Genomic DNA, 25,785 nt, shown 5'->3' on the forward strand with positions numbered 1-25,785 from the left:
TCCCGCCTCCTGACACGGATTCCTTATTTTAATAAGCCAGCACCGCTGTCACTCAAGATGTTCTGCACTGTCATTGGCCCCAAAGTCTTACAGATTGGCAAGTTTCCGCCAACTGGCAAGCATCGGTTGTCATTATTTCCGAGAAGAAAAGTAGGGGTGTACAGGGAAGAGACTCAAGAGCTATGAAATATTTAGGGTGACGCCCTTACCTGAGCGACCTGCGATCCCACCGCCGCCGCGACGAATCGGCCTCTGGGGGGGGGGCTTTCAGACAAAAAGAAAACGACTCAGCCGGGAACGGGAACCCAGGCCATGGAGAAGCCGGTTCAACTTCACTTGTTCACGCCGGTGGAGGTGTGGTGGGGGAGAATCCCAGAAACAGCAGCGGATCCTTCCGAACTCGGAGAGCCTCAATCTGCAACCCCCTCAGCGACCGAGTTTTGACGTTTCCTATTGTTGCCGGAAGTGACGTCAGGGTCAGAGGCTTCAGAAAGTGTCTTCATCTCCACGGTCTACGATTCGCCACACGGTCTCGGCTTCTCACTTCCCAGTTCGAGCCCCTCTGAGCCTCAGAACTGGGCAGACTTTCAATCTGCACCTTGGGATCTGACTGAATGTAGAAAAACCTCTCGGCAGTTCGAGTCTTCCCAGGGCTCTGCATAGACACCCTGTGGAATCTGCGGTGGAGAATCCAGGGACGTGGGGGAGCCGACAGCTTTGAAGGTCCTGCAGCGGCGCTCAGAATACAAACGGTCGGCGCGAGAAGCGCGCTCCGGCAGCGGCGTCGGGGCGCAGAGACTCGTTGTTGCAGGCTGGACTCCCGGGGTTCTCGGGTTGCATATGCTGCCACCTCCTTTGCCCTTTGTGCGGGGCCAGAGGCCTTCGGAACCCTTTCTTTGCTGGGTCGTTCTGGGTGAGCGCGGGGGAGCCGACGGGTCTGCGCCCGGGATTTGGCGGGGTCGCCTCTCTCGCTGCCCTAACCGAAGCCCTGGGAGAGGTGGAAGTAGACAGCTCTGCCTTATCCTTTTAAATTAGGTGGGAGGAGGAGAGCCCTGGATGGGCCTTGCCCATGAACCCGACTGGGGTATCTTTTTGATAACGTCCAAGTAAGCGTCTGCCTCCAATGCGGGAGACCCGGGTTCGATCCCTGGGTCGGGAAGATCCCCTGGAGAAGGAGATGGTAACCCACTCCAGTATTCTTGCCTGGAGAATCCCATGGACGGAGGAGCCTGGTAGGCTACAGTCCACGGGGTCGCAAAGAATCGGACACGACTGAGCGACGGAACGGAACGGAACAGAAGTGGGAAGAGCTCATTCTCTCAGATAGGTTATGACTTGGGGTCCTGGACGGATTCCTCTTATTGGAGCCTCTGAGCTGAGCAATCCGGCTCTTCAGAAATACTGATGAGAGGGAAGAGCTGAGGATAGTTGATGTTTTCCTTGCTTTACCTTTCCCGAGTATTTCAGGGGGAAAGAAAACGTACTTCGCTTTCCTACAGGACTGGATTTTTCCGTTACTGGGGAAAAAAATACTGAAATTTGGATTCCGGAATCAGGGCTATAGTAGACTTTTTCTAAAATTATTCACAAACCATTACACGGTTTTCTATATGAACACAGCTATCCCGCAGAGTTATGTACTTGACCCTTACCCCCCCTTTCCCCCGATAGTCTCTGTTATTTTTAATAGATAATATCAATAGCTGTCACAAACTCTTAGTCATCTATCATAGTCCTTACACCAAGCGGTTTCATTCTGAACAAAAATCACTGAATTCATTGGCATTCCATTGGGAGGCATCATTTAATGACCTTTAATGGCAGTGAGACTGAATTAGATTAAACGTCTTAAACTGCTATTTTATGCCATTTTCACGATTCCTCCTGTAATACAGTGGGGCAGATCTAACTTGTAGCGGAGAACTCTGGAGGAAGCTAGGAAGCAATATTGAGACCATTTTAGTGGTTGAATATGTGCTCCAAGCTGAGTGGTATATGTCTTTGTCTTTTATTTTTATAAGTGTTATAAAGTGAAAATGTTAAGTGACTTCTTAAAAAGTTATTTTTCATGTCTGAAACTACTGTGTTAAAATGTGCACAATTCCTAGATTGGCTTTTTGTTAATGTCTTGATTTTTAGTGTTTTTCAGTTTTATAATAAACTGTAGAGCCTTCCATGAAAATGTAGAGCAGTAGCTGTAATTTTTTTAATCCTTTAATTTTTTTCTTTCCTATTTTATCACTTATCTTCCTCACCTACAGATCCCAGCTGTACTTTTATCATACTCTTCTTCAGAATATTTATTCTGCTGGTACAGAAGAGGATGTGTTCCAGGGACATACTTTGTTGTCAGAAATTCCATTACCAGAGGTAGAAATAATGAGACATTAATATATGTTACAGGACTTAAGAGAAAGGAAAGATACCATAAAGTGTTAAATAAAACAACATTTCATGTGTCACAGAAATGGACTATACCTCAAAAAGGGTTAAAAGAAGTCTGTAAAGAGATAAAATTTATATTACAGTAATACCATTCACATTCAATAGAATGTCTTAGGAGAAAAGATGCCCCTAGAAGAATTGATTAAGGTACATGGGTCTGGAGGCTTCCCAGGTGGCACTAGCAGTAAAGAACCCACCTGCCAATACAGGAGAAGGTAAGAGACTCAGGTTCTATACCTGGGTGGGGAGGATTCCCTGGAGGAAGGCATGGCAACTCATTCCAGTATTCTTGCCTGGAGAATCCCAGGGATAGAGGAGCCTGGCAGACTACACCCCATAGATGTTGCAAAGAGTTGGAGGCGACTAAAGCAACTTAGCACATGCACATGGGTCTGGAACTTAGCAAACTAAGACCTACTGTATTGGCCAGTGACAATACCCAAAAATATATATATTTTTTGCAGTCAACAGCCAGATTAGTTCCCACTTCATCTTTTCCAGGAAAATTAAATCTGGTCTTGGGAATTCATCCTTAACCGCTTCCCTATGTACGTATATTCTGCCAGTTATCCTGAACCATGTTAAATAAGGTTGACCTTTCTTGGCCAATATATTGTTGAAAGTGATTTTTAGAATCACTTCCTTTTTTTTCTAGTTTTCTTGCATTTGACACACTTGAAATTTCCTCTGCTTAATATGTAAATGCTTAGTTGAAGTGGTTGATTGAAAATATTGACTAAAACTCACATATGAGTATTTAAAAGTATATTCGAAAAAAAAAAGTATATGCGATAACGTGTTCTTTACCATGTGGATAAAGGAGGGGAGACTTGGAGCAGGAAGTGAAAGTGAAGATTGCGCTTGACTCTTTGCCACCCCATGGACTTATACAGTCAGTGGAATTCTCCAGGCCAGAATTCTGGAGTGGGTAGCCTTTCCCTTCTCCAGGGGATCTTCCCAACCCAGGGATCAATCCAGGTTTCCTCCATTGCAGGCAGCTTACTTACCAGGTGAGCCACAAGGGAAGCCTAAGAATACTGGAGTGGGTAACCTATCTCTTCCCTAGGGGATCTTCACGATCCAGGAATCTAACCTGGATATTCTGCATTGCAGACGATTCTTTATCAGCTGAGCTGTAAGGGAAAAGATACTATGTTTAAGAGGAGGAAAGGGTACAGAATGGTGACCAGTGGCTTAATATAGAAAGTTTACTAAATTTAGGATTTTGCACGTTTGTACCCCATCTCGGGTACAGGGAAGGTGTGTGAGAAGGTGATTTGTACCCTAGGCAACTGCTGGGATGTTGACCGGGGGACATGATCATGCTGACTCTAGTTCCCCTGATTTATGGATTGTTCTGTTTTGTTTTTAATGTCAGTGACTTCATTTGAGAGGAGCAGCATTCCCAGAGGATTCAGTACTCAAGGTATTGTTATATATTTGGACAGTTATAAATACTAGATATTTTGAAGTGTGTTACTGAGCTTTGCCTCATTGGTTACAGTTTAGAAGCCCTTTGTCTTATTCTTGCAAAAGTTTTTAACCATTTGTTTACCTGTTTAGTTTAGGTACCTCCTTGGGAATAACCTCCTTTAGTCTAAAGAAAGCCCTGCCCCATGCAATAAAATGAGTCATTTAAAAATGTAATTCCATGGTATTATTTTCTTTGAGATTTAAAAAAATGAACCATTTAAAATCTCAAATATTGTTCATATCTTTTGGTGCACATAAAAGTACATACATCTTCTGTTATTTGTATTCATTGGCCTCATACTCCTGTTTCATGGACCCTGAGTATGTTAGTAGATATCACTAATAAGTTTCCCAAAGTCATTGTACAAATTTACACTTTCACAGCATTGTGCTCTGTTTCAGATGCTTTGCAACCTTGCCTTTGAAAAGGTTGCATATTTTTCACATTTTTGTTGTTTTCACATTTATTTTTCTGTAAATTCCTGTTCAGATCTCTTTCCTGTTTTTCTATTGTTTTTCGTATTACTTTGTAGGATTTTTTTTTTTAATCTTTTTGCTGGTTATGTGTATTGACAGTATCAACTTCCCCTCAATGACTTATCTTTCCATTCTCCTGATGGTATCTTTCAATGAACAGAAGATAGAAAGTTTATTGTGGCTCATTTTATCAGTCTTAAGAAATCTTTTTCTACCTGAAGAATCATGTATTCTATTCTATAACCTCCAAGAAGCCTATCTGTCTTATATTTCGCATTTAGATCTTTGACAAACCTGTAATTGATTGTAAAGGATATAAAGTTCCCTTTACATCAAGGGGGTCAAGATTTATTTATACCATCTGGGTATTCAGTTGACACAGTACAATTTATTGAAAAAGACCATCCATTCTTCAGGCCTATTCTTCATCAACTTTGTCATAAGTCTAGTATTAATATATGCATGGTCTATTTCTGTGCATTATTCCATTCCATAGTTGTGTTGGTAGATATTTTCAGTAATTCTAAGTTTAACTTTATAATGACTCTCCATATCCAATGGTTGAATTTTCCAATTTTGATCATCTTCACCATGGTGTTATTTCCCATTTATCTTTTGCATATTTATGCAAATTTTAGAATCAGCTTGTGAATTTCCACCTTTAAAAAACTACAGTGTGTTTTGGTGGGGCATGGGATGGAGGGAATACATTGAATTATGGCATCAACTTATTGAGTCTTTAATCCTTGATCCGAATGTAAACCTCTTATTTAGGGCTTTATATCAATAAGGTTTTCTGTTTTGTTTTGTTTGAGGTCTTAGAGATCTGTTTTAGATTTATTCACACATTTATGATATTTGAGGTTAGTGAATTATTTGTATGTATATTTTTAAACATATTTTCTCAATTATTTGAGAAATACAATTGATATTTGTATATTGACCTTCAGTCCAGCAACCTTGCTAAATTCATTTTCTTTTGAATTTTTTCAAATAACAGTTATGTTGTCTGTGAGTAGTAACATTTTTATTTTCTTCCCTTTTAGTTGTTATTTCTTTTTCTTGTATTTTTGTACTAAGACCCATAGTACAATATTGAGTAGAAATGGTAAGAGTGAATAAACTTGCCTTTTCCCAATCTCAGGAAGAAAGCTTTCAATATTTCACTTTTACATATGATATTTACAGTAAATTTTTTGTAAATATTCTGTAGATGATGGCAAGCAGTTCCCTTCTATTCCTGAGTATTGTAAATGTTGAATTTTATGAAATACTTATTTTACATATATTGAAATCATTATAAGACTTTTTTTTCTTCATTTGTTCACATTGAGTTATACTGTTTTGTTATTGTTGTTCAGATAGTTTCAGCTTTGATCTCTGGAAGCTGTTTCATTCCCTATGACATACTCCTATCAGTGTGGGATTGGTTTCTTTGTTTTGTGTGTACTTTTTTACTTTCTAGAATAATATAATGATAAAATGAGCCTCAGGCTCATCTTGTATATTTTCTGCCCCAGTCTGAGAATTGGACATATTTCTGTATCTATATTAAGCTAAACATGAGTTCATACTGATATGTTTAACTAATCCACAAGGCAGGGCTGATTCCAGTCGCCTCCCTTTGCTTCTCTGTAAACTCCCACTCCAACAGTGAGAATCATACCTTCTACTATTCAGCCATCCGTTTACCTAATTGTTCAATTCCAGCGTGTATGTGTAGAAGCATCATAACTCATATGTACATGGGAAACAACTTCATAACTGGAGTACAGTGTTTATGTGCAGTTCATTTTTCCTTTAATCTTATAGATGCCTCTCATTTCCAAAGTTAGCTTGCAGTTTTTTCACCCTCCCCTTCTGTGAGGTTGCTTTGCACATTAACTGTGATCTTTCTTCTAACTTCTGAATCCTTGCAGCCATAATCTCTAGTTTTGTTGTCTTTACAGTTTTGCCTTTTCCAGAATATCGTAAAATGGAAAACAAACAATATGTAGTCTTTTCAGACTTGTTTCTTTTACTTAGCAAGATGCATTAAGGTTCATTTCTGTCTTGGTTGCCTTTCTTTGTTGTTGAATAATATACTGTTGTATAGATGTATTAGTTTTTTTTTTAATTCATTTGCCTATTGAAGGACATCCTAATATCTTTTGGTTTTGGATGATTAAGAGGAAAGCTACTATAAACATTTCCATGCAGAATCTTGTATGTACATTTAAAATTTTAAATCAGTTGGGTAAATACTTACTAGCACAACTGCTGATTGTGTGACATTTAGCTTTGTAAGAGTCTGCCAGACCATCTTCCAAAATGACTATTCTGTTCGCATTCCCACCCACCAAAAATGAGAGTTCCTGTTGCTATTCCCATAGGCATTTGGTACTGTCAGTTTTTTGGATTCTAACCATTATAATAAGATATGGAGTGGTGTTATTTTTTATTTATAATTACATAATGACATTTGATGTTGAGCATCTTACATGATTATTTGCCATCTATATCTTCTTTGGGGCTTTCCAGGTGGCTCAGTGGTAAAGAATCTTCCTGCCAAGTAGGATATGGGAGTTCGATACCTAAGGTCAGGAAGATCCCCTGCAGGAGGAAATGGCAACCTACTCCAGTATTCTTGCCTGGGAAATCCCATGGACAGAGGAGCCTGGCGGGCTACAGTCCATGAGTTCGCAAAGAGTCGGACACACTTAAACCACCACCACCACATCTTTAATGAGACTTTCAGATACTGGGCCCATTTTTAAATAGGGTTGTTTTCTTACTCTAATATTTAAGAGTTCTTTGTGTACTTTGGAAATAAGTCTTTTTTCCAGTATGTATTTTTATAAATATTCTGTCTGTGACCTATCTGTTCATTCTCTAACAGTGTATTTTGTAGAATTTTTAGATTTTAATGAATTTCAACTCAATATTTTGTGAGTTGTGCTGATTTTTCTAAAAACTCATTGTTAAACATGGGGATCAGAGGTAGTTGCCTATCAGAGCAGGTTATATATGGAGGGAGGGAGTGGAAGCAGAAGGACAGTAAATTTCTAGGGTTTAGTCGCTTCTTATGTCAACCTTCAAATTATCATTCTTGTTTCAAGCCCCTGACTGTACCCCTCAGAAAAATCAAGGACCCTCATTTCTGAACCTGTCTTGCTGTTGTTGGTTTTCTCCTGAATAGGAGGACGGGATTGACCTGTCTTTGCTCTGCTAGGTTGGTAGTTAACTCATCCATCTGTTTTCCATCTTCCAAAATTTTGTCATGTGGAATCCCCTCTGGTTTTCTTTTTCCTGATGAGTATATATGGTTTCTAATCATTTACTTTAGTTTTACTGGAGTTTAGAAAACAGGATAAAGGTAACATGCATTTTAATCTGCCATATGTAATTAGCCAAATCCTGAATTTTTTTAAACTCATCTATTTTTATTTTTTAAGCAAGCCATCTGATTTACAACTATGTAAGTTCAGAGCCCTGGGAATACTGACTAAACCTGTGCTTAATTTGTCTCCATTTCCTACTGATTTTATTACGTACCCTTTATAAGTAGCCAAAATAGTCACTGATGGAGATTATTTTAGGGTGATATGTCTTCTCAAATGGTACTTTGTTGTACCATAATTAAGTATTTGCAAGAGTGTCATGTAATATCAGTGGTAAAGAATCTACGTGCCAATGCAGGAGGCACAAGAGATGTGGGTTCAATCCCTGAGTTGGGAAGCTCCCCTGGAGGAGGAAATGGCAACCTACTCCAGTATTCTTGCCTGGAAAATGCTATGGACAGAGGAGCCTCATGGGCTACATTCCATGGGATCACAAACAGTCAGACATGACTGAGAACGCACACATGTAATATCAGACTCATTGTAAGAAGTTGAACATCTGGCAAACATTTTTTTTTTTTTAATGAAAAAGTATTGAAGGGAAAAGTCCACCTGACATTCAGGAATATATAGAGGATACCAGACAGTACTAGACCAATAGGGAAGATAAATTGGGGAGAAATAGCTAAAATAAATACACTAAGTGTGTATGAGCTACGAACAAAAGAGATTAAATAAGCTTCAGAAATACAAAGAGTTAAACAATGTCTCATGGATTTCTTTTTTTTTTTAGGTGAAAAATTAGATAATTTACAAAGCTGGAGTTGAATCAAACGTTAAATAATGGCAACAGGTGACTTAAAAAGAAGCTTACGGAACTTAGAACAAGTGCTTCGCTCGCTAAATTATCCTAGAGAGGTGGATTGTGTAGGGTAAGCTGCAATATTGAACTTCTTTGTATTATTTTCACTAATGATGTGAGGTAACCTTTGACATGGGAGGAGTATCTAAATAAAAATGCAGATTTTATATAGGTCATTTAATTTTTTTCATCGAAGTAACTGAGATTTTAGAAAGCAGTTAGGAGTTTGTTTCTAAGTAGGAATTAATGAAAAATTCCAACTCAAGAGATTTGAAACAGTTTTTAGAAATAGAAGCACAATATTTTAAGTATAAGGTATGGTCTCTGTACAACTTTTAATCTCATGGAAGTATAATGGATTTCATTAATTCTGTAGTTTACCAGCCTCCCACATTTAGTTGAGTGGTATTCCTTTTTGATTTCGAAGATTCTAGTTAACAGATTTCTTATGATGACTTATATCGTACTTGAAGATTGTTATTAAGCTGTCTTACTTAATAGCCCCACTTTGAAATATTTGCTTTAGTTTCTACTGTCCAAATAGGACTGACTTGCCTTTGTAAAATATAGCAACATACATTTCTTCTCAAATTCTGCTAGTCTAATATACAGTCCTATCATTCTTTAGCCTTTGATACCTCTTTTCCTTCCTATGTGGGATTGCTGACTGATTAAATATTTCTCCCAGTAGAATACAGGTTGACATCTGGTGCTTTTGTTCAATTCACTGCAGTCTCTCCCTTTCTAGAACTGCATGGAACATCTTAGAAGCTAATTAGACGTTTATTCTATGAATGTGTTGAGAGACAAGTTCATATTAGTTATGTGTTCAAGTAGTGAGTGAACCTGAGTTAAACCGACTACTCAGTAGCATCCTAGATATTCTCATTGTGAACCAGGAAAAACTAACTAACAGAAGGTTGCCATTGAAAGGGTAGTGAAAAGACTAGGGAAAGTTTCGCTCAGATGACTCTTATTACGACCATCACTTGTGAGAATCAGAAGGCTATTCCCTAATCTGCTCCCATACTATGTACCAGTCATATATTGGTTTCTCAAAACAGGGACATCTCTACTATCCAGACTTGCAGGGACTAATCAGTTTGAGTAACCACATTTTCTTCTTCCCACTTTCAAGCATTAGCATTTTAAAAGGCATTTTGGATATATATAATTCTGAAATATACTGATTATTCTCCTGTCTTCTGAGTATAGCATTCAAACATTTGATTTTCTTATTGACCTAAGCTTATCATTAAGAACAAGTTTAGGTTATTTTGTAATATAGTAATGTCTGCAGGGTTTATTGACACTATCTTGCTGCTTTAGATTGTTCTCCTTGACCTGAGACACACACACCCTCCACACACACACACACCCTCCACACACACACACACCCCCCCACACTCTCCACATATTTTGGGTTTTTTATACTTTATCCATTTTTAAAGTTTTATCCTGACATCTGCTGTTTTTTGTGTTGGCTTGCCAATTTATAGTGTGTGTTTTTCTTACTGTTTCTAGTCTAAGTCTATGGAAACTGGATAACCAAGATTTTTGAGGTTGTTTAGCAAAAGAGGTATTCATTGCAGACTGGCTGTTTTCTATTATAATGTTCATAAAATAGACAGGTTTTTCTGTAAAAAAGTACTTTTTCATGTTCTGTTTTGAACTGTCCTACAGAGAGAGAGAGTTGCCAGAGCAGTTTTCACATTGAGTAAATTATAATTGTACCCATAAAGATAAAAGAGAAACAATTTATATTTGTCCTGAAAAAAAATGTAATGTTATCAATTTGTTCTCTTCCTTATTTTAAAATTTGGGGCAGGATGGGACGATTTATGTACAGGTTTGAATTTTGTGGAAAACAATCATTTAAAGTAAGTACATTGTTACATCAGTTGAACAAATACTTGCTGTGTTTTGTTGAGAGAGAATCAGTGAAGGCACTTCCTGGTGAGAAAGATCCATGTGTGGAGACAGTTAGACAACAGTACCAGACAAGGGCATGAGGCATCAGATCCTGAACACCTGGGGAGTTGTTCTAGAGAGATCCTTGTGGGTCAGAAAGATGGCTTCATGGAAGGCTTGAGATTGGATGGATTATTCATACAGAATGAATGACACGTAACTGAAGAGAAAGACATACTTTTCTAGGCTAGAAGAATTAGCATAATCTAACAAGGTAGATTCCAGATGAGCCTGATGTCAGGGGAAGATCGTAAACTGGTCAACCTTGTTAGCAGCGATGCCTTTTCCAGCCCTGGTATCCTCATCTGTAACTTAGAATTCATAATAATTTTCCCTTGGAGGTTTATGATAGAGAATAAGTGAGGTAAAATGAGAATGCTTGCAAAACCATAAAGCCTACTTGCGTACTGTAGGAGGTACATTTGCTGTGTTGGTAGGAGAAAATAGACTAGATCAAGTAAGGCTAGTCTTTGGAAAATCAATAAATACTGTGGTAAACAGACTGTTGGTATTGATGCTGAAGAGTTTTTGTTTCATAGTAATTTGGCTGCACTGGTTTAGAGTAGGGGGGGAATCTGAAGGGTCTCGTGCATCACCTAATTATTATGGCTGTTGTGTTAAATTATGAGTTTTTAACAGCATTTCGTTGTGGAATTTAAAAAGCCTTTGACTGTGTGGATCACAATAAACTGTGGAAAATTCTGAAAGAGATGGGAATACCAGACCACCTGACTTGCCTCTTGAGAAACCTGTATGCAGGTCAGGAAGCAACAGTCAGAACTGTACATGGAACAATAGACTGGTTCCAAATAGGAAAAGGAGTACGTCAAGGTTGTATATTGTCACCCTGCTTATTTAACTTATATGCAGAGTACATCATAAGGAACACTGGGCTGGAAGAAGCACAAGCTGGAATCAAGATTGCTGGGAGAAATATCAATAACCTCAGATATGCAGATGATACCACTCTTATGGCAGAAAGTGAAGAGGAACTCAAAAGCCTCTTGATGAAAGTGAAAGAGGAGAGTGAAAAGGTTGGCTTGAAGCTCAACATTCAGAAAACAAAGATCATGGCCTCTGGTCCCATCACTTCATGGGAAATAGATGGGAAAACAGTGGAAACAGTGTCAGACTTTATTTTTTTGGGCTTCAAAATCACTGCGGATGCTGATTGCAGCCATGAAATTAAAAGACGCTTACTCCTTGGAAGGAAAGTTATGACCAACCTAGATAGTATATTAAAAAGCAGAGACATTACTTTGCCAACAAAGGTCCATCTAGTCAAGGCCATGGTTTTTCCAGTGGTCATGTATGGATGTGAGATACGGACTGTGAAGAAAGCTGATTGCCGAAGAATTGATGCTTTTGAACTGTGGTGTTGGAGAAGACTCTTGAGAGTCCCTTGAACTGCAAGGAGATCCAACCAGTCCATTCTGAATGAGATCAATCCTGGGTGTTCATTGGAAGGACTGATGCTAAAGCTGAAACTCCAGTACTTTGGCCACCTCATGCGACGAGTTGACTCACTGGAAAAGACTCTGATGCTGGGAGGGGTTGGGGGCAGGAGGAGAAGGGGACGACAGAGAATGAGATGGCTGGATGGCATCACCAACTCTGTGGACATGAGTTTGAGTGAACTCCGGGAGTTGGTGATGGAGAGGGAGGCCTGGCGTGCTGTGATTCATGGGGTCGCAAAGAGTTGGACACGACTGAGCGACTAAACTGAACTGAACAGCATTTCGTTGTGGAATTAAGCATATTAAAACTCTCTTTTCTTTTTTTCCATACAGTTTGGTAAAGGGAGATACAGCAGCCTCTCTGCCCATCATCAGCTATTCCCTTACCTCATACTCACCCTATGTAGCAGAACTTCTGGTCAACTCCAACATTGAGCTCCTAGCAAAGAATGACTTGCGCTTCATAGATACTGTCTATAAGGTATTTTGAGTTTATGAAACAATAATTCTTTTAGAAGTCATTGAATGGTTTTTTTAGATCAATATTTTTATAACTCCTTACATATGTAGTTGACAGTATTTTCATATGTATTTATCTTATGTAAATGCAGTCTCTGTTACATTCAAGATGCAATTTGTTTGCTTTTATGTTTCATACTCTAATAAATATGATGACTGGTAAACATTTTTCATTGCATTTGTCTATTTTATATCTGTTTTTAGTAAAATTTGGTATACTGGCAAAAGTTAAAGTGTGGTTTTATTAAGTAAAATTTGTGGTTCATAGAATTGTGAATTAATTTGTTAATTTAATTGTTTGTAAGAAGGAACTGCAACTTATGTTAGAACAACTTACGTTTCTTGGGATCTGAAACCATGTCTTATTATCTACTCTGGCATCTACACTTGTACTACATGTATCCTGAACTTAATCTCTGTTTTATTTTTCAAAACCCTACTTTGTATCATTAATTTTATTTACATACTGTGGTTTATGTAACTTTAAAAAAATAGTAAAAGCCAATTTATCAAATCAAATCTGTCTTTTTTTTTCTAAGTAAAGAGTTTGATGAGATGGTAGCTTTTATATGTAGTCTCTGTTTAATCTTCCCTTTCTTTGCCTTTTACCTCAGAAAGCATCCATGGAAGCCTAAAAGGACTTCTAGGAAATCTGAGGTTACGCAGAAGAGATTTTGGAAATTACTGTTTTAATCTGTTTCTCTCATTTTACACATGAGAAATTGACACTGAGTAGCCTACTGACTTGTCTAAAAATTGTCGTAATTTCTATAAACAAATAGAACTATGGTTTTCTGATATCTGGTATTAGCAAGCAAAGGAGTTTCTCTAGTTCCTATGAGAATATTTGAAGTTTTTGATGATTATCTTTTCCATGTTTCTGGATAGCTATCTGGTACATTCCTAGCTACCTGTTTTTTACCTATTTCCTACTTGGTCAGATCTCATAGTACCCCTGCAAATCTCTTTAGTGCCCTTTCTATAGTGGCTTAATCTTCTCCCATCTCTCAGAAATGGTAGTACATCTCTGGTTACTTACCATTTTGGGTTTTTGAAAGAAATTGCTCCCAACCTTTATCCTGGTCTATTATTTCCTCTTTACAGCTTCTTCGTGATCAATTTAATTATAAACCAATCTTGACAAAAAAGCAGTTTATCCAGTGTGGATTTGCAGAATGGAAAATCCAAATTATATGTGATATTTTGAATTGTGTGATGAAAAAGCACAAGGAGTTGAGTAATCTTGAGAAGGTAATTTTATTAATGGATTTTTAACTTATGTTAAGTGGCTATATTTTAATATATAAAGTCAATACCTAGTCAGCAAATTAATGCACAGTGCAATTACTGTGCTACTCACAGATCTGAGTGGCCTTGCAATGCCTGATTTTTGCTTTAAATGCAAGTCGCTTGTTTCGACACATTTGTGACTTGGAGCTACTAGTCCTAAACTAATATAACAAACTAACATGACACATTTTCATCACTTTGTAGTTTTCAAAAGACATGTGGTCTCATTAGACTTGCGGTATTTAGCGGTCACATTTCATGAAAATTTAAATGATAGAGGAATTTAATATATACACGCTACCTTCCCACATAGTTTATGACATCTTAATACCCTTTTTTTTAGACTCCATCACAACAAAGAAAAAAGACCAGTTCTGCTAAGTCAGAACCTTGTTCAAGTGCTGAGAAGACACCTACTGCACCTGTGGGCATTGATGTCACTGGAAGATTTATGACTTCAGGAAAGGTGGGACAGTACGACGACAGTGTGTCGCATTAGTGTTAAGAATTACCTGCCTAACTGATCCAACACACAAGGTTCACTTTTCTGAGTAACATCTAGAAAAACATTCTACTCGGACATTAGAGTTTAAGGATTTTTCACGATACATATCATGTATTATCTGGGAACATTCCTAAAGTTAGAAGAAGAGGGTAGAAATGCACAATTGAACATTGTTTTCTCTTTATATTTCTAATCCCTAATTCTGCCTCTTGTGATCGTGAACATTTAGCCTTAATTATGTAGCTAATCTTCCTAAAGGCCCCCGCTTTAGTTCTAGTTCTTGATTTATATACATTCATATTTCTGTACCAGGAATGTAGGTTAGCCAATGGTTGATAGTCCTTAAATCTATAATCTGGTTTGGGGATGGTGTTTTGAATATTTTCAGTTTGTTGGTCGATACTTACCCTGCCCTTGTCTGCTTCAAGAAGCTGTGGCTGAATGAGTTCAATGCATTTAGGGATAGTTTTTCTATCTCCAAGGGAAAATGAAGCCATAATATTATTTTATAATGGTAAATATGCTTTCAGCTGTCTTCCACGTGGGGCAAACCCATCGAGACTGAAGGATAGACTATCAGACAAATAGTCAATGTGTCATTAAATAACAGGATTTGAGTATATTTTAGCTGAAGTAAGATTCAGGGAATTATTTTTCCCCAATTCATAATATGAGTTATATAAACTGAATCTGTGAATTTATTTATACTTTTCTCCATATAAAATGCAATGGCACTTAACTATAAGAAAAAGGCTCCTGTGTCAGTAACTTAAAAAGAAAACTATGCCTCTTCTGTCTCAGGTAATGAGGGCACTGTGAAAGCAAATGTAACTGTCCTGAATCCTTTCCCAACTAGAATTTATCTAAACAAGGAATTTCTCATTCTGGATTTTTCAAATCTTCATTGTGCTTTTTTAGCACAGTATTAGGTACACTGTAAGGACTTAATGTGGAACATTCTGAAAGAGATGGGAATCCCAGACCACCTGACCTGCCTCTTGAGAAACCTGTATGCAGGTCAGGAAGCAACAGTTAGAACTGGACATGGAACAACAGACTGGTTCCAAATAGGAAAAGGTGTACGTCAAGGTTGTATATTGTCACCTTGCTTATTTAACTTATATGCAGAGTACATCATGAGGAACGCTGGGCTGGAAGAAGCACAAGCTGGAATCAAGATTGCTGGGAGAAATATCAATAACGTCAGATATGCAGATGACACTACCCTTATGGCAGAAAGTGAAGAGGAACTCAAAAGCCTCTTGATGAAAGTGAAAGAGGAGAGTGAAAAGGTTGGCTTGAAGCTCAACATTCAGAAAACAAAGATCATGGCATCTGGTCCCATCACTTCATGGGAAATAGATGGAAAAACAGTGGAAACAGTGTCAGACTTTATTTTTTGGGGCTCCAAAATCACTGCAGATGCTGATTGCAGCCATGAAATTAAAAGACGCTTGGTCCTTGGAAGGAAAGTTATGACCAACCTAGATAGTATATTAAAAAGCAGAGACATTACTTTGCCAACCAAGGTCCGTCTAGTCAAGGCAGTGGTTTTTCCCGTGGTCATGTATGGATGTGAGAGTTGGACTGTGAAGAAGGCTGATCGCCGAAGAATCGATGCTTTTGAACTGTGGTGTTGGAGAAGACTCTTGAGAGTCCCTTATACTGCAAGGAGATCCAACCAGTCCTTTCTAAAGGAGATCAATCCTGGATGTTCATTGGAGGGACTGATGCTAAAGCTGAAACTGCAATACTTTGGCCACCTCATGCGACGAGTTGACTCACTGGAAAAGACTCTGATGCTGGGAAAGGTTGGGGGCGGGAGGAGAAGGGGACGACAGAGAAGGAGATGGCTGGATGGCATCACCGACTCTGTGGACATGAGTTTGAGTGTACTCCGGGAGTTGGTGATGGACAGGGAGGCCTGGCGTGCTGTGATTCATGGGGTCGCGGAGAGTCGGACACGACTGAGCGACTGATCTGATCTGATCTGAAGGACTTAATGAATCTGAGTTGATATAACTGAATACATTTTTCAGTCTTCTATTTCAGTGTGGGGCTGAGGAATGATCTAAATTGTCTTAACAAAAAAAGATACAAAATTTTAAGACATTAGACTTGTGTTTAATTTTCTTAAGATTTCTTTTGTTATCCATCAAAGTTTTATCAATTATATCAAAATTATCAGAAATTTGGGTAGATATTAAAATTCTTCCAATTTAGAGAAGTTGGAGTCAGTAAGTACACTGGTTTACATGAAAAGCTGAGTCAGCGCTAAAGCAAATTGTCTCCTTTTCCCATGCTTTTCTGGAGTGCTAGTTGTGATTTCTGTGTCATGTGTGCTGAGTTTTCATTGTACATATGTAGATTGTCTGTGGAAAAAGGAAGTAGGCAGAAGAGTCCTGCATAAATGCAGTTTCACCTAAAGCCTTCCTCTCAATGCTTTCCCTTTGTTATTGAGGGTCTGATGTTTTGTGGTTTATTTAATAGAAAAAAACATTGTAATGAGTCCTACTCATAAAACCAGCTCAATTATCTATATACATGAATAGTGTGTTAACCTTTTAAAAACAACTTCCTCTTATGGACCGTCTCAAACATTTACCAAAGTATCCATTCAGAGTTTCAGCAATTTGTCAGCTCTTTGCTAATCTTCTTTTATCTTAATTGTAATCACTTTTCTCAACATTTTTTCCCCCAAATTGAAACCTTTTGAAACAAGTCACAAACATCATTGAATAGATTATTTCAATGTTTTGTAAAATATAAAACTGTTTTTTAAAAATCATGACCACAACTTTATCATCACATGTAAAATATTAATAAATTTGTAATATTTGGTGTATGCATATATGGTAATTTATACTTCTATAAATCTTAAATGGAAAATAGGATGTTTGTTTTGAAAAATTATTATGTGTGTATTTAAAATAATTGTGGAAGAGAACATGGAAGCATCTCTGATGTATTTTTCTCTATGCAAAAGAAAGCTGTGGTGATCCGACACCTGTACAATGAAGATGGTGCTAACATTCCTGAAGATACATTAACAGATGTTGACGAAGCATTTGATGTTTGTGACTTAAAGGCTGCTGAAATAACAATTCCTGAATTACAGGTTCCTGACATTAACTGTGAGCAACAAGTAAGAATTTGGGGCTTCTTGAACAGATGCCAGTATTTCTTGCTTTGATGTACATGATTATTTAAGCATCTAACTTTTGTAACATTTCTAGTCATTTAAACTATTGATCATGACATGTTACCATTACTTAAGAATCACTAGGTCTTACTGAATATAATTAAAAAGATATTATTTGCTCCTCATGTTTAGGGTACTAGGACAGATGATGCAAAGATGAATAAGACATAGGACTTCTTCAAGCTTTACAATCTAGTGAGAGACATAAACTACTTTGTAGTGAAGGTTCTTTTCCACCTCTTCCCTATATTGATGAATGGAAAAAAATGATGCACTACAGCCCTTTCATTTTCCTTTTGGGGCCCTTGCTGTCCTTTGTGCCCTCTTTCCCTCTCTCTCCATGAATATTATTTCTATTACTTTGTAGTCGCAGACCCCTGTTATAGTGTCTGGTCATTACTACTTCTCTTAAAACTTCTTTTTCTGTCTTTTATGCCTTGTGACTTACATCTTGGTATATAGTTGACATGTAAAAGCCACCAGATATCCATTTCCTGTTTATAGCAACGGGAACAATTTCAGTGTACTTTCATTTCTTGGTCATTTCCTCTTAGTTTTCCTAATTATAAGAAGCTAGTTAGTTACAGTTTCATTTTCCTAACTGATACTATTCTGTCATTTTAGGATATAAAAGTCAATCCTGAGGTTACTGCATTACAATCTATGCTTGCTGAATGCCAAGAAAAGCTTAAGAAACTGACTTGCATAGAGAGTAGATTAGAATCTTTGGAAGAAAAAATAAAAGGGAAGGTGATGGTGAATGAAAGAACCTGGGCTAATCTTCTGAGTCGTGTTACTCTTCTTGAAACAGAAATGCTTTTATCGAAAAAGGTATTTTCTTTCCTTTGCTTTTACAGAGTATCTCAGATATAATAAAGTACTTTTACTCATTATTATGTGTGTATTCTTTGGGATGCTAAATAAGAGACTGTTTCGGGTCTTGGGAAGTGCTTAGTTGGAATGAAGTCCTAGTTGGACATAGCCCATTTGGTGGTGCCTGTTGTGACTATCGCTTTTCCCCTTGTCCAGTAAGATAATCTGATGAACTTGTATCAATTTCTAGTCCTAGTCTATCTTTCCTTCTTAAAAAGTAGATTCAAGGTTTCTATCTCCTTCCACATTTGAAAGATCATTTTTTTATATGTAGAGATATTTATGTTTTGCTTGTTAATAAAAGTATCTAAGCACTTTTATGTCATCTATATATAGCATGCTTAGCAGTAAGAATATAAATTGAGAACATATCTTTTCATTTCATTCTAAATACTAAAGTGTGTTATTGCAGAATGATGAATATATAGAGTTTAATGAGATGAGTGAAGATTATGCTTCCAGTAGCGACATAGACAGTCTCAATCCAGGTAAGCTCTTGGTGTATTGGAATTGGTGGTATGATTAGGAGATTTCACAAAAATGTTTTTATAGTATTCAATTATTTTAATCCCTGAAACCTAATTTTTTTAGAAATTGCAAAACTCCTAAGAAGAAAGAAAATACTGAACCTACAGATAAGTCAAGAGTTGCTAGAAAAGCCAGCTTACATATAGTAGTGGAATGAATTCCAGGGTATAAAATTGAAAGCTTGTAGAGGCGTTTTATTCTTTTATTTGCAAAGTGCTTTAGAATAATAAATGGACCTCCATAGTTTCTCATTTAAAACTTTCACCAAGAATGGCGTCCCTGGTGGCCCAGATGGTAAAGAATCTGCCTGCAATGCAGGAGACCTGGGTTTAATCCCTGGGTCAGAAGATCCCCTGGAGAAGGACATGGCAACCCACTGTAGTATTCTTGCCTGGAAAATCCCATGGACAGAGGAACCTGGCAGCTACAGTCCATGAGGTCACAACGAGTTGGACATGACTGAGTGCCTAACACATAATAACTTTCACATATGTGAATAATATGTGTAAAAGAAAAAAAAATTTGTCAGTAACCTGTAATGTGTTACAAACCTCTTACATTTTAACAGTTCACCAATGATGATAGAATGTGAAGGACCTAAAATTAGGGCAAATCTCCATATCCCTTAACTTCTTTGGCTACTGGCATTTCCATTGTGACTGACAGCAGGGATAAGATTTCTAAGCTGATTTTCAGTGATAGCTTTTTTCTTTTTTTGATTCTTAAACTTTTTGAAAAGACAAAGGTCTTAATTTTGTCTCATGTGATAATTAAATCATATTTGCAGAAGAGGTATTTTTCCAACTGAGAATTCATAATGAAGCTATAGTAATAAAAATTTAATTTTCAAAACAAGTGCTTTATTATCCATGTTTTACAGATGAGGAAGAGAGATTAAATATTTAAGTGCCAAAAGCCACATAGCTACTGAATGATGGGACGTGTTTGAATGGAGGCAAATTAGCTCTGACATTTTCTTTTCAGCACTACATGCTAAAGTGTGTATGCCAGTTTCATTGCACAGAGAACAGTTTCAATACTTATGTTATTAGGTACAATTATTAGAGATGCTGTTTCTGGCACTAAATTTATTATAGACTGCAAGTTTCAGATTTGGTAAAAGTTGACTTTTTTCTCTTTATCATTCATTACTCAATAAATTTTTAAGCTCAGTTCCAAGACCCTTGAGAGCAAGAACTTTATCTTATGGTCTGTCCAGCATAATGTCTGTATTTTTGTCCTCAGTAAATATTTATGGTAGAAATCAAGTTTTCATGCATTGCAAGAATATTGAATGCCTGCTATTTGCAAACATTGTCTTTGCCAAGATCGATGTTACCTGTTTGGGCTTAAACTTTTTAAATAACATATTGCAGCACATACTATTAACCCCTTAGTTAAACACATAACCAAGTTTAAGACCTGCGCTAGGACTCAGAGTGATGAGCAGACAGACCACTGTCTGACATGGATTATAGATTAGGAATGAGGTGAATACTTGTCTCAAAAAATTTTAGTCTGACCCTTGTCAATTAAGAGTCAAATTTATGAAGTTTATACATTATATCTTATCTATCCATGCTACTTGGAAGAAGAGGGTTTGACTTCCTTTGGATGCTGAGAGCGGCAGTTCACCAATCAGGTCTTAGAATCATGTTGGGTTGGGGGTGGTTTCTGTGAAGTTCATGCTGATGAGTGAGTAGTGGGCAAGACACTGTGGCTTGATGGGAGACTAAAGTTCTCATGTGGTAATACTCTGTTCCACAGTACAAAGATTGTCTGTGTAGGCTTATGGTAAACTGTGTAGAATAGTTTAAATGGGTACCTGATTTTTTTTGGTGGGGGGCCTTGTTTTTGCAAATGTGCCATGACTAAAAATGCAGGGCTTATGGGATTGATTGGACAGAAACTTGTCTTTTCTGTGATGTTATAGAATTGATTCAGTTGTTGGAAAGACTTGCCATCATTTTGCTGAATGAATAATATCAGGATACTGGAAAAGGAAAGTTATTCAGTTATATAGAGAAATAAATCTGTGAACCCTGAATTTTAAGCAGTTTTTTCCATACATATCAACTCAGGGTAGAATGCTTCTTGATTTTTAGGAAGTATATACAGTCAGTTTTAGTAATAATTGCCACTATTTTAAGAAAAGAAAATTCATGGGTCAGTAGCCTATATTTAAAAATACACTAACCTGTATATTCAGTTGATTGCTGTCATGATAAAGATATATTACTTTTCTTGATTTTTATTGGCCAGTTTCTAACATCAAGATCTTCATGTGCAGGTCATTATCCTAAAAGAGTATTAAAGACTCATCTAGACCTGTAGCAGTAGCCATTTTATATTGAGATGTTTATTCTCCTTCCCTCTATACATAAAATTTTAGATATTTGACTCTCCCATGAAAGGAAAAGGTAATCTAAAAATTAATTTCTCCACAGATGGAAAAAGCAAAGAGGAAAGGCATGCAAATATTCCTTTGTCCTCTGGTTGCAGTACGGTGTCATCAGATTCAACTCCCAGGACCTCAACTGTTAATTACTGTGGTTTGAAAGAGATCTCAGAGGTAAGAAGAATCTGGCAACCACTTACAGGATTTCCTTTGTAATGTCAGAAAAAGTAAGCATTAGATTTAGTTGTAGGTGCCATTGGCAAGAAAATAGTGAAACTATAAATCTTAACCTCATAAAAATTCTTTGTGATAAATAAACAGTATTTAATGCAGTGTTTTAGACTGTGTTTTATATGTTCATGGTCCATCTTGGATTATGGTCCATCTTGGTCCATCTTTGAGAAATCGTCTAAATTTGTTGCTTTTTAAATTAAAGGAAACAACAATGCAGAAAATGGAAAGGATGAAAAAAATGTAAGTAACCAAAAAAGGGCAACAGAGATTCATTTCTCTATAGGGAATTGTGCTGGATTACAGTATATAAAGAATGTACATGTGTGTTTCAAACCTAGAAGGTCTCTCAATCAGGTGTGGAATTTCCTTCAAGACTCCAGTGAATAATAAATCCATCTATGGTTATGTGTTTGTGAGATGAGTCACTGTTTTTGTTTCCAACAAGAGATGTAAAACATTGTTAATGAAATTAATTGCAGATTAAAGAGTGCAGATATTTTTGGTTGATATTAATAGTTAATCAAGAAATTATCTATTTTTGATAACTACTTTATCAAACTATTAAATTATGTATGTAGATGAATGGATGGGGACGTGTAAGTATTGTTTAAGTATTGCTAGTCTTTTTTAGAAAGTTGTTGGTGTGATAATACTGAATATGATACTTTCATCGAATACAAATATAAATTATGTGTATTTTTTAAAGAGAAATTGAAATAAAATATGAAATGAAATTGTGTAAGATTATCATGCAGCCTACTACTTTAAAAAACTATAATTTTTTTTGGAAATGTGAAATGTGCTGAAATAACTTATGCTCCACGATTCAAAGACTTAAAATTGACTCTAGTTGTTTTACCTTCCCTTCTGGCCACAGTACACTTATTAACAGTACTTGTACCTATAAATAGGCACTGAAGTTTATTTAAGGCTCAAAAGCATAATTTCAGCAACCTAAATCCTACAACTCACTATGGATTAGTTATTTACTTAATATATTATTTATTTATTATATTTCAGGTTTGAAGAAACTGCAGAGTTACTGAAATGTCCAAGTCACTAATTATAAAATTGTCTGCATGAACTTCTCTAGGACTTTCACTACTGTAGATGTTGTATATTTTAAAGAGTTCTCTATGCAATTTTAATACACTGGAATGTTCTTATTAGAATTTGAATTCCATTTGGTATATTCACTTTTTGGTTCTATATTGAATAAATACTTAAATATTATTTTTGTGCTTTGATTATACTGCTTTACTGTTTTGCTATTCTTAGGACAGCTAAGGTGCCAATACACTTCTTTTAGAGCGTGAAGTCATTCCAGCACTGTATTTTTGTGTCAACATTTGTTGGCAGTGTGCTAAATAATGTGTTTTTTAAAGTACAGGCTTGAGGACCATGGTTTACATCCTGTTGGAAACACTCCACCTGGGACTTGCATGTTGTTCCCAGGAGGCTCTCATACATACCATCTTGCCATCTGTACTGACGAATATGTTGTAATGAAAAGTTGAAAATACTCATTGAAATTTAAATAAAACAAAAATACAAGTGTTTCATACGCAGTCAAAAGGCAGCAACACATTTTCAATTAATGTTGAGGAAGTCACGGCATGATTCTCCTTTTGTGTTTGGAAGCAAGTTGGACAGTTGTGAAAATGTGTTGAGTGTTTTAGTACCCTATTCTGTAACACATTTTAAGACCAGCAGCTCAGACACAGATGGTGGCCGTTCTGTATTACACGATACACAATGAGTATTTTTGTTTGTTTGTTTTTTTAAATGATGGGAAGTTATGCTCTTTTTGAGAGAGAAAATAATCTTAGATGAACTTAAAGTGGAATTCATTTTAAATAACTAGATGAATTATTTTATTTACTCATATATTTGTATAATGTAATTTGATATTTGCCACATGTGAAACATTAATAGTAAGTTAAAATTCTAAGTATAAGTAACCTAAAAAATTCTATTATTCTAATACAGGGACATGTGTAGTCATCATACTTTAAAATTATGAACTTTTGAAGTTAGCATACAACTTTGAGTTTAGTAGTTTCAGTAAATATTTCTAGAATTAATGAATCCATTTAGCTTTACTTTTTCAGTTACAAAAAGTTATAAACCAAGAGATTATGAAAAACCACTTTATCATGAAACTTCTAAAAATTTAGTATCCGTAGGCATGGAATTGTAGCACCACCTTGTGGTTTATGTGCTGGTATTTTACCTTTCTTTAAGATATGTGGTTTCCCGTGAAACATAGGATCTTATTTTCCCTTTGAAAAGTCGAATTCCAGTTTTAAAAAGAAATGTTTTGGAATCTTCTTTTTTGCACAAAAGAGAAGTCATCTTCTTTTCTCATGGTCTCTTTTCCCCTCTCTCTCCTTCATGTAGTATACACATATACCAATTGTTGTTGTTTAGTCTCTTAAGTTGTGTCCACTCTGCGACCTCATGGACTGCAGCTCATCAGGCTCCTCTGTCCATGGATTTCCCAGGCAAGAATATTGTAGTGGGTTCCCGTTTCCTTCTCCAGGGGATCTTCCTGACCCAGGGATAGAGCACACATCTCCTGCATTGACAGGCAGATTTTTTACCACTGAGCCACCAGGGAAGCCCTGAATACCAATTAAAAGATTTTAAACATTTTAAATGTCCTGATATACATTAAGTGTGCCAAATATAAATTTCTACTGAAAATATAATAAAAGATGTCATATTATCTAGTAGAATTTGGGATCCAAATTTTTTCGTACTTTTATCTAACAAACTTACACAAGAATTAATGAAAACAACTCATAAGAACACCATGCCTTTATACTTACAAAGAATCTTACTACTTTGATGATGTAATTTTTTGGGAAAAAGAAAGCAAATTTGACTTCATTGAAGTTATTGAAGAGAGAGCAATTATTTATTATTCTTCTAACTCTCCTAGAAATATAGAAAACTTTTTCCTCTTAGTAATTTGGTGAGTAGCTTGAAACCATAAACCAGCCACTTGAAGTTCTTAAGAAAGTAAGGAAGGGGACTCCTGGTGAGATTATTTGGAGCTACATAATTAAACCTGCAGTTAACTAGAATTTTCACGAACTCCATCCCCTTAATTCTCCCCTAAGTGGGATGAAAGGTATTTATTATACTGCCCACAGAGGCATCAGCAGCTGGTGTGGCCCTACCTTTGCTGTTCTCTGAATACATCTGGATAGAGGTCAGATAGAAACACTGAGAATTCATAAGGTAAAGTAAGAAGTAATGTCAACTCTATGAAAACTGTAGGCATAACTCAGGACTATTAAGTTGGAAAAAATGGCTCTATATTTGTTTGTTTGTTTCACTCTAACACTTTGTAATGTCATGTTTTAACATGTAATACATTCCCTGAAAAACAAAACTTCAGGACTTTGGAGGCTACATTTCATACTACTCATTCCTACAACGTTACATCGTTGACAGGCACTTAGGGAGGCATTAAAGAGTAAATGAACCTTGTCAATTTTACAAACTACAACACTTTTCTGAGATCCAATAACATTATAGGTTTAATTTTTACTTTTTAACAATTCCCAAGTTCATCTAGTGAAAATGTCAGGTTTCTTACCCTACTCACTCAAAGAGTGATAAAAGACAGCAGTAGTGACACAGAGAACATGCAGATTTATTGGGGTGGGAGGGGATTTTTCAAAATCCATACTCATTTGATTATGGTTTTTATATCTAATACTTGTAGGAATGGGGACTGTATAGTATGTATGTCTTATTTGTCTCTGAAGTTCACAAATCACAAAAATTATTTTATTAAAACAGATTTTAATATGAAATATTCAACTCAACATTTTAAGATTAAGAATAGAGCACTTGGATTTACCTGATGGCTCAGTGGTAAAGAATCCACCTGCCGTTGCGGGAGACATGGCTTCAATCCCTGATCTGGAAAGATCCCACATGCTGCAGAGCAACTAAAGCCTGTACACCACAGCTGCTGAGCCTGTACTGTAGAGCCTGGCAGCCACAACTATTGAAATCACATGCCTCAACTACTGAAGTCTGAGCCCCTAGAGCCTGTCCTCTGCAATACGCCACTACAGTGAGAAGCTGTCACACCACAGCTAGAGAGTAGCCTCTGCTTAGCTCAACTAGAGAAAAGCCCATGGCAGCAACAAAGACCCAGTATAGCCTAAAAAAGCATTTATTCAATAAGTATCCCAAATGCATAAATTATTTG

General features: G+C 36.8%; 2 protein-coding genes across 4 annotated transcripts in view; one reads left to right on the forward strand and one right to left on the reverse strand.

Annotated features, from left to right (window-relative positions):
- FBXO8 (F-box protein 8) overlaps positions 1 to 443 on the reverse strand; it is a 39,718-nt gene extending 39,275 nt beyond the window's left edge. Inside the window, exon 1 of the mRNA XM_055428031.2 lies at positions 210 to 443. The gene's annotated coding sequence lies outside the window, so the exon portion shown is untranslated. The remainder of the gene's footprint in view (positions 1 to 209) is intronic.
- Positions 444 to 24,606, forward strand: CEP44 (centrosomal protein 44). Of its 3 annotated transcripts, XM_055428028.2 has the most exons (13): positions 444 to 913; positions 2,262 to 2,370; positions 3,824 to 3,871; positions 8,509 to 8,647; positions 12,339 to 12,486; positions 13,629 to 13,775; positions 14,158 to 14,280; positions 17,306 to 17,464; positions 18,146 to 18,352; positions 18,807 to 18,882; positions 21,370 to 21,494; positions 21,757 to 21,794; positions 22,575 to 24,604. In XM_055428028.2, the coding sequence occupies exons 4-13, from the start codon at positions 8,559 to 8,561 to the stop codon at positions 22,615 to 22,617; spliced, it is 1,155 nt and encodes a 384-aa protein (XP_055284003.1). In that variant the 5' UTR covers positions 444 to 913; positions 2,262 to 2,370; positions 3,824 to 3,871; positions 8,509 to 8,558; the 3' UTR covers positions 22,618 to 24,604. The 3 variants fall into 3 exon arrangements, 2 of the variants coding, with proteins under 2 accessions (XP_055284003.1, XP_055284002.1); XM_055428027.2 differs by lacking the exon at positions 2,262 to 2,370; XR_008686211.2 differs by lacking the exons at positions 2,262 to 2,370; positions 18,807 to 18,882 and having other exon boundaries at positions 22,575 to 24,606.
- Positions 24,607 to 25,785: the final 1,179 nt, after the last annotated feature.

This window comes from Moschus berezovskii, chromosome 7 (genome assembly GCF_049115385.1).
Source record: "Moschus berezovskii isolate FMDL1 chromosome 7, NW_MosBer_1.0, whole genome shotgun sequence".
Lineage (NCBI taxonomy): Eukaryota > Metazoa > Chordata > Mammalia > Artiodactyla > Moschidae > Moschus > Moschus berezovskii.